General features: G+C 45.8%; 1 protein-coding gene across 5 annotated transcripts in view; it reads right to left on the reverse strand.

Annotated features, from left to right (window-relative positions):
* Window positions 1-9,633, reverse strand: part of PHACTR2 (phosphatase and actin regulator 2) — a 135,625-nt gene that overhangs the window by 70,496 nt on the left and 55,496 nt on the right. The window contains exon 2 of one of the 5 annotated variants that reach the window (XM_035320107.1): window positions 9,504-9,633. The exons of the other annotated variants lie outside the window; for them this stretch is intronic. Within the exon in view, the coding sequence (XP_035175998.1) occupies window positions 9,504-9,546 (43 nt within the window). The 5' untranslated portion in view covers window positions 9,547-9,633. The remainder of the gene's footprint in view (window positions 1-9,503) is intronic. 5 annotated transcript variants of the gene reach the window in all.

Below are 9,633 nucleotides of genomic sequence, written 5' to 3' on the forward strand. Positions count from 1 at the left end.
CAGAGTAACAGAGATGTGGGAGGAGAGAGGAGCTTGTTCCCATTGACAAACTAAGAGGATAGCAAGCAAGTTAACCCTGTGCTGTGGCTAACTATCTCCAGATGGAGTCCTCCACCACCACCAACTCGCTTAATGGAGGACTTTATTTGTTTTTCGGTTTATCTCATCTTCTATGGATGTTTCTTGCAGTGTTTTTCTTCTGCGGTGAAGCAAACCCTGGATGTACTGCAGGCTGAGCAACATGGAGAGATGTTTTCTCTACAGGGACAGCTGGCTGAAAGATGTGAATGCAAAAATCCAGGGCCTGACTTTGTTCATTTCTGCTCACTTGGTTACATGGTCTATAGCTTTTAGTTCATCAGGTCTGCTTTTAGTGAGGAGAGGGATGGCACTATTTAATTATCACCCAATGGCCATTTTTAGGACTGATTAATGCTCATAGAAGTCTTCAGAGCTGGGAGACACAAACCTTCCCAGTCCATGCCAGGGCGATGAGCTGTGGCCTTCACTCCTGTTTGCAAAGAGATCACACAAATGTTCCCTACCCCACCTCAGGGTAAAGTCAGTGGAAAAGCTTAAATCATCCTGATGCAGGGTTTCAGCTAGCCCTGCTTATTCTGCTCGGGGACATAGCTTGGGAAACCCTCACCCACTAGCAGGGCCGAGCAGGGAGTAGCTTCTGCTTAGGGGAAGGTAAGCAAGCACCTGGGGGTGAATTTAGCAAAATGAACAGTACCAGAGAGGAGTTAAAGCAGAGGTGCTGCCGTAAGTACCCAGGATGTATTTTTCAGTTTCAGGTCTCTGCAAATTGCCCCAAGCTCTTTCAGCAAAAACTTTTGTCCTCTCTTCAGAATCATGTTCATCATATGGTAAACATGATGGCGCTGTCAAACAAAAGGTTTTAAAAGCCAAGCGTCATGGTCATGTAGTTTGTGCAATGCTTTGTAGTTCACATCTCCTTTTTCCCGCTGGCTCATGTTCTGCTACTCTCCCTGACTTCCCTTCCAGCTAAACTGTAGACCATCTTTCATTTTTGCCTGGTGCTTGTCCAGCTCTTGACAACTTGGCTTCATCCACAAACATGAAGTTGTCCGTGTTATTGTTCACACACTTGCACAGACGTAGCTCTTTTCATGTCTCACAATTGGGCCTTATGTAGCTCTTCCATATTCCATTTCCATGTTTCAAAAGTAGCAACATTCAAGTAAGAAACAACAACAGCATTTTCTTCCCAAGTAACCAAATCTGTTATCTTCCAAGAAGAGTTGGACCAGCCTACAAAACTTCTCAATTCCAGTATTTAAGCACAGGAACTACTCTACAATTAGTGAAGCTGTTTTAAGTTACATATGGATCTTTAATATGAATTATTAATACTAGCACTTTCCTTCTTTTTATGAATCACTTGAACAATTCATCAGAAGAGGAGGACCATGCATGATGGTATAAGACGCAGGACAACAAAACCACTGCACCCTTCTTTGTGTCAACATAAAAGAGGCCAGATTAACAGTGTACTAGAACACTGCTTCACATTTTCAGAACAAGAATATTCGTAGCATCTGTGCCAAAACCAACACTTCCTTCCACTCAGAAATGCAATAAATCTGCAAAACTGCAAGGAACAAGCCAGTAATCTTCAGACACATTGAATACATTTACAGGAAAGGAAATACACAGCCAGTTTTGAGCTATTACCAATGAAATAAATTGTAACACATTATATATGTATACTTTAAACTTGTCCAATTTCTTGGCAATTAACTGTTTGGTGTTTTTTTCCTCATAAAGACAGCCAGTATCTAACAATAATTTCCCACCAGCTTATAATGACTTTAAGTGGTTACAAGTCTAACTGCTTGACTGTACCCCACTGAACCTACGTGTTTCATAAACGCAAAATGAGTGTCATTTCTTTGTCGACTCACAGGATTTGGGGAGGGGGTGAATGGAGTGGGAGCGTTTAAAGAAAAAAGCCCCCAGGAGGTTAGTTCTCAGCCCGGCTGACTTTATATTGCTTGTTATGACAGGTAAGCTTCAGCTAAGTTGATCTCTGGGGGCTATAAGCAAGGAAAACATACAAGATACAAGTAACAAAACTGACAGTCCCTTCCTATTCGCAGCTGCATCATGTTTCTGCCTTAGGATGCTACTGCATTGGTTAACATCGTCTGTTTGGCAGCCAAACATTAGAAATCTCCGTGGGTCCATTAAACAGCAGAGGCTGGAGACCTACAAGCCACACTGAGGTTTACCAAAGCCTCACGGGTCACTAAGTGCTGGTTAGGAATAAGTATCTCAGGCCTCTCACTCGCTATAGTATCTGCACAAACTGGCTAGGGGCATATTAGGACCTAACTGGGGCCTACAGAATCGTGACTCCTCCATGAACTGCTGTGCCTTTTGGCATCGGTGCAGCAACCCACATTGACATAGATTAGGATCTGGGATACATCAGCAGAGGCAGAAGCTTGCTGAGGACAAAGACAAGGACGCTGGCACACAGGGCTGGCTTCCCAGACCCAATTTCACTCCCACTAAGTGCTATTTCACGTAGCTCAGGTAGCTCCCAAACACAAGCTTGGATCCAGATCGCTTTCTGTTGCCTGTCCCGGTAGTTGCCTTGACCACCGTTTTCTGCTGGTTTGGGCAGTGAGACTGCAGACATCTCGCAACACGAATTAAAAAGCACATTTGCAGGGGCAGGGGTGCAGGTTGAGCTCTGGAAACAGGCCCGGCCTTCCTGACAGCTTGCAGTGCTAGGACAGCGGTACCACGGCCTGGTTCTGCTCAAGGAAACATCATGCAGATTCGCTGGTAGCCAAAGCAGGAATCAGAAAAGGCAACACACGCTTTGCAGTTTACTTCTTTCCGTATAAAACTTCATTTTCCTAAGGGTATCGTTGTCACAGGGTTTTGTATAAATAGTCAGACCTGCCAAGCAGCAGCGTTACCACAAGCTTACAGCATCATATAGAAGCGTGGTATCCAACTCACAGATAGCCAATCACCACAAACCAGACACTAAGTCAGTATCTGCACATTTCTTCCCATTTTATTTGCATGCAACCTGTCTGCATATCCCTGACTACCATACAAAATGGCAGTGCAACTGAGGTCCTCGTTTCTCCCTAGCTTTTTTTTGCCCACTTGCACTGATCATCACGGCTGGTTAAAGCAGGGAGAAAACACAAAGGTAAGGAGGACTTTCACTTTGGACAGAGACTTTGTTTCCAGGTGCCTGAAAACCAAGCCACAGACAGAAGAAATTCACTCCTATGCAGTAGCCTTGTATAAAGCCTGTGAGCAACTCAGGTCTGAAATCAAATTCCCTAATAACAAGCCTCCACGTGATGGACAGAGGTAACTGCATTGTCTGTACAGGATGTTAGTCCAAAACACCGTATGGATTGCAAATAGGCAAGGCTAAATTAATTCAAAGTGTAATGCTATAACCCAGCCCAGAAAATGGAAAAAAAGGCACCCAAAACAACAAGAGAGGACACCAGCAAACTTCCACCGCTGTTTTTCCCCTATGCCTAGCACTGGCCCAGACACATGAAAATCCCTCTACCACACTGTCATGGAGCCCATCAGAAAGAGCACAGGATCAGGAATCCCACTCATGTCAACTAGAGAAGGCAATGAAGGGACTCTTCAAAAAGCACTCCTCCTCCATATGGGACTGAATGGCACCTGGTTTGGGCATTTCTGTGGATCAGAAATGTTTTCCTAGCCATTGCTACGACTGAAAAAATACAGGCAAAAGTAAATTCCAGAAGCAGGCTAAGTATTGGCTGAAGTATTTATAAAAAATGCATCAGTGATTGCTCCAAAGCCTTAAATGCACTCTATTTTTTAATCATCAGCACGTTCTAAAAGAACTAAAGCAAAAAGTAAATCCCAACCCAGCAGTGATTCAGAACTATTTTTCAGAAATGTTACCACTTCTTCATTTCTAGCCCTAGGAAATGCATCATTGTCCAAAACAATTAAAGGATAACTTTAAGTAGGTAAAAACACATGAAGAGTCATATTAACATTCAAGCATTTCCCGCCTTTAATAGGTGGGTCTGTGATAGGGATCAAGCACTGATGAGAACTTGGGAAATCTTTTTTTTTTTTTTTTTCCTTCTGGAGGTGTCTTAGGCCCACTGAGTGATTTCAAGTAAGCTGTCCTGCTTCCTCAGGCTCAGTCTTCCCATTTAAATCAGGGAATATTATGAAAACAACTGGAAAGTGTTTGGGAACCTGTAATGAGAAACGTCATCTAAGAACAAGGCATTATTATCCATGAGCAGTAGGAAAGCTGAGGAAGAGGATCTAGGAAGGAAGGACAACTGATCCAAGGGGTGGCTGAGATCTTAGAGTAGGATCAGTTTTCAGCATGCCTTAGCACTGGGGGCTCAGGAGGAAATGAGAGCTCCTGGGAGCTTCTGGGGGAAGTATCGGGGTGGTCATCTGGTAACACAACTCCATATAAACCCAGTCAGCACGCTGGGCTTCACAGCCCCACCAGCGCTGACCTCCCTGGGGTCGGTTCTCATTCTCCTCATAGCAGATGAGGAAGAAGATTGTTAATGCTGCACACAGGTGATTAGTGACTACCAAACATCAGCACCTGAAGCCATCTCAGCCAGCATGCCTGAAAAGAAAGGCCATCTTCGCTGGCAGCGAAAGGGGAGAACTCTTGGCATCCTTGCAGCAGCCTCAAAGCGAGAAGAGGTGACACACTGCCCCATATATAAATAGTGATTCATTTCACATGGTCACACTTGGACCTTCCCTGACAGCGCAAACCAGAACGTGGTTTTGGGTACTGAGACCCACACGTACGCAGGAGTTTCTATTATTTCAGTGTTTCAGCTCACGACACACAAGGACCAACTTTTAAAAGGTCTAAGCACTTGCAGTTCCCATTATCAATAGGTGAATTTGTGGCTACCCAATCTGTCTGAAAACATGGGCTTTCTGAGCCTTTGATGAAGTATCTAAAATATCCAGTCCCTCAGCCCAAATCCTGGGGCAAACCACCCACTTAATTAGTACAAATTCTGGAGCTACCACATCAGCAGCCCCATCCAGCAACCCAGGTAAGATGAGAAAGAGTTTCCCATGCTCAAGATCCACAAAACCAGAAAAGCTTTGGATGCAAATTTAGCAGAATCTGAAAAAATATTTCCCTTTACATTGTAAATTCTGGAAGAGTTATAAATACAAAAGCATAAAAAAAGGACAAAAAATGAATAGGATTCTCAGTGCAGTACTGTGAGGATTCGGCCTCAGAGCCCTCAGACAATTTAAACCTGGGAAAAAACACCGAAGATGATGCTCTCTGCCAAGAACTTCATTTGAGGCTGTGGGCAAGTCATTTAGTGCTTCACCTCAAATGGGACTTGACCTTTTAGCTGAATATCTTGCCTTTCCTTTCTTTAAGGTGCACCAGTACCTGAAATGACGGGCTAACAGGTGTGTAGCTCAGTGCGCCTGTAAATGCTTTGAGATGCCCTACTGTAAGGTGCAATGATGTCAAAATTATTCCACATTTAAAAGGAAGAGAAGCTGGAGCAGAAAAATAAACATTTTTTCCCCTCACTTAGGAATTATCACTCTAAGGGCTTTGCCTGCACCTTCAGATTTACAGTGGACTGAGTGAGGATGAAAATTTAAGGCTGTTGCTGAATATCTCCATGCCCAGCTCCATAGGAGTAGAAATTCTTGCTCCAGCACAGCAACATCAGTAGGGCTCAGAAGTAGCTACTGCTGAAGAGCGCTGCTGGAATAGCTTCTCTTCCACAACAAACCCTGATATTGCTGCACTAATAACCAACTAATTTGTCTGTCAACACCTGGAACTGCTGAAACAAACATCAGTTTTCCATTTCATTTCAGAATTAAGATAAGTTTGCCCAGTTAAGACAATTACAATTTCTCTGCACAGACACAGGTGAAGCTGCTGTTTTCTTGTCAATTAAGAGGAAATCCCATAATGCCAAGAGAGATGAAAAAGAACAGTCTGAGAAACATGTTAACTTTTGACCTATGGTAATTATTTCACTGACTGCCAAAGTCAACAAACAACAGGATCCTGAGAGTAACTGCTTTCATCTCACGGGGTGAGCTGGGTGGGAAATGGCTTTCCTGTGCTGTCGAAGTACATTTTCATGTCCTGGAAAAAAAAAAATCTGGTCTATAACAGGATGAACCAAAGCCTGACAATTTGTGCTCTGTTTCTGCTAAATGTATAAGATGAAAGGAACTCCCACCCATCCCACAGTAAACAGACCCGTGGATTACGCACGTACGCGGCTCTTTGCAGATCAGTACAGGGATCTGGGCCCCGTCTTCAGCTCACCCAGCTGAACACCCTGACATCAGAGCAAGAGGTTCTTGAGACCTGCCCTTTACAGCCTGCGTCTTGCCCTCTATACACTCAGCTGTGCTCCACAGACTCCATGCTGAACTGACGGATGCCCTTCTAGGAATACCTGCTAGATGTGTTTTTACCAATGCCTCATTTTTTGACAAGTCATAACTACAAAATAAATAAATAAATAGATCACCAGAAATCTTTTCCACCCCATTTAAAATACCCTTTTTATTTTTTTTCCCTTTAAGAGTTTGCTTTGCAATATGACAATCACGCTTCCACTTGAGGACTCAGCTGTTTGCCAGTACTCTGTGTGGCACTGAATCACCCCAGAACAAACCCAAAAGGAAAAAACGCACAACTCTTATCTTTTGATAAGCTGTTTATCAGAAAGAAGTCTGAGCCTTTGCATATGAGAGCTGATAACCCCAAAAAGCACCGAACCCGAGCCAATGAATGAAGAGAGAGCACTTTAATCAAGTCCTGCCAGGCACGGGATAATCCCAGAAGAGGAAGGAAGACGAAAAAGGACAGTATGCACTCATCCTTTTCCACGTATCTATACTGTCTGGCTATCACTGGCCAATTCCTCTTTTCTGTTCACAGTTGCAGACCACGACAAATAACAAACAAGCTTTAGAAAATTAATCTAAATGCCAGAAAAATTGGAACTGAGGGGGAGAAGGAGCAACAGATTGCCCGCTGGGTGTCCACAGACAGCTAAGACCTGCTTTGCTGTCCACCTCCCCATCACAGCTAGGGGAGGAGGCCAAAGCCCAGGTTCTCCTGTCCAAAATACTTGAACACCCACAGCCAACAGCCAACCCCAGGGAGAGAGCATTGCTGCGCACAAACGTTGCACGTACTGGAAGCTGCTGGAAGGCAGTGGGACACAAAAACACGATTCCTCCTTTCTGTATAGAGCTCTGCTCTGGCTGGCGAATATGCATTTGCCGAGTTGAGAACTTAGAGTTTTATAGGAAGGCCTCGGTCTTGCACTTAACCCAGCGGGAAAATGCCAACAGGACGGCAGGCTGTTTAAATATGTCAGTTTGTATTTCCCTTTCCAAGAGCAAAATCTTTTATTTAAAGTGAATCTTTAAAGAATGGAGGAAAAAAATAAAGCAGGACATTGGATTGTGCTCATACTGAGTATTGTATTGTACAGTATATTGTATTTATTATAATGCCCTTTCAGGAAAAATATTTTGAGTTTTCTGTATCAAACCATTTTCAGCCTAACAGTCCAGATGAGGCCCCGCTGTGATTCACCGGTACCATGCCCTGCTGTGCGCAGAAAACAGCCCCTCTGAACCCCACATGGGCACATGAAGGGCATGAGAGAGCAGGATCACAACCCCTAAAGGCTGGCGTGTTTGGGGAGAAGAATGGAGCCAACAGGCAAGCGACTTCTCACAGCTGCTTTTGTTTGGCTCACTAGGGACCTGAATGCACTATTGATTCCTTGGCACTAAAACACTAAAACTGTGCGTACAAGACAGGGATCTCCTTCAACTCTAATCTCTAGCAGCTGTCAAAGACTTAAGCAGCTCGTCGTTGGCCGGCGTGCCGAAATCAATGAAGATTTTGGGATTCCTCACGTAAGGAATTGGAAGCAATGGGAGCCAGCCCCCACCCTGACTGAGCTGGACCAGGCATCCCAAACTTCGTGATTTATCGAGCATTCAGACCATGCCCACACAGCAGATGAGAGAAAATATACAGCTCTGCCCCTCCCAGGAACTCATGGCACCCGCGAACGTACCTGCCCCAAGGGCTTCTCGTTGAGGACATGCTCTCCCAACATTTCCAATGGGGCTGACCCTGCAGCAGGACTGCTCTTCTGCGAGACCTCCTGAAGGCTCCAGCAGTGTCTTGGTACAAGCCCATTGCTCTTACATGGGCGATGACAATAATTTATTTGGCTGCACCAAGGCATCATTATAATCTACACCTTCAGATAACTGTCTCTGATTGGAAATATCATTTTTTTGTTTGGGAAATATTCAAGGGTGATGTTTTTTTCTTGTAGTCAAACCTACAAATCCAGCCCAGTTACAGTGCAGTCACATTCTGCGGAAACAACGTGAGCCCCACAACTGTGCTTTGTCAAAATACAGGCCCCACTTCTGCCAAAATTACCCCACAATACACTTGTGCGCGTAGCAGCTCAGGCACGTTTTGGTACGGGAAGTTTAACAAAAGCTTTTAACCCGTACATCTGTTTCCTCACAGCTGTTTCCTCAATGCCTACCTCGGTAGGATCCTAACGTGCTGGCTGCCGGGCGAGACCTTCAGCAAGATGGGGAAGTGCATTGGAAATGGTCCAACGTAACGCTTGGCAGAAGAAGAAATCACCCAAGATTTTTGCTGGGGTGGTACGAGGGGAAAGCTGCACCACTGACAACACAACGAAGCTTTGCTGAAAACGTAGGTGTTACTGCTAGAGCTATACTTGAACGTCCCATGAAGAGAAGGAAGGGGGGGAAAGGGGATAAAGGAAATCTGTTGCAATGTCTCCTAGCAGACAGAATATTCCTACATTAAGAGCAGTGAGAAAATTAAGAATAAAGTTCAGAAGACAATTGCTACAAAGGACTACAATGGGATTTTTTTTTTTTTTTTTCAAATGAACGCAAGGGAAATAGACAAACGTGTGCAATGCCATTTCTGCAGGAAACTCCAGACCTGGCCGGCGCTCACTCAGCCCCTGCGTCCCTGTAGGAAGGGACCCTCGGGGCTGCGCCCCTGCCCCTACGCCCCGCCAGGTTACCCCAGCAGGCCTCCGGCTGCTCCTTCCTACCCCCAGAAAGTCACTCCGCAAGTAACTACGGCTCCTCTATCGCAAATAACAATACCAAGAAGAAGTTCCCCTCACACGCTCTGTATTTATTCCCAACAAATACCGCTCACACCGAGAACCGTCCCGGAGCCAAGCTCAGCCAGACGGGCGGGTTACCAGCCGCGCTGCTGGGCGAGGTGCCAGCAGCCCTTTCCTTCCCCCCCTTTTTTTAATTATTTTTCCCCATTTTCCCCCCTTCCCTCCCTCCCTCCCATCAGTTACCCGGGGGGCAGGGAAGGAGGAGCCCGGGGCCGGGCCGGGCACCGGGGCTCAGGCGGCGCCGGTACTCACCGCCGTGCGGCTCGGGCAGCGTGGAGACCGAGGTCTGTCCCATGGCTCGGCCGGGAGGCGCCCCGCCGTCACGCCGCCCGCCGGGGGCGCAGCCTCCTCCGCCGCGGCTGCTCCCGGGGGGCCGGGGCCG

The sequence above is a fragment of the Oxyura jamaicensis genome, chromosome 3, assembly GCF_011077185.1.
Source record: "Oxyura jamaicensis isolate SHBP4307 breed ruddy duck chromosome 3, BPBGC_Ojam_1.0, whole genome shotgun sequence".
NCBI lineage: Eukaryota > Metazoa > Chordata > Aves > Anseriformes > Anatidae > Oxyura > Oxyura jamaicensis.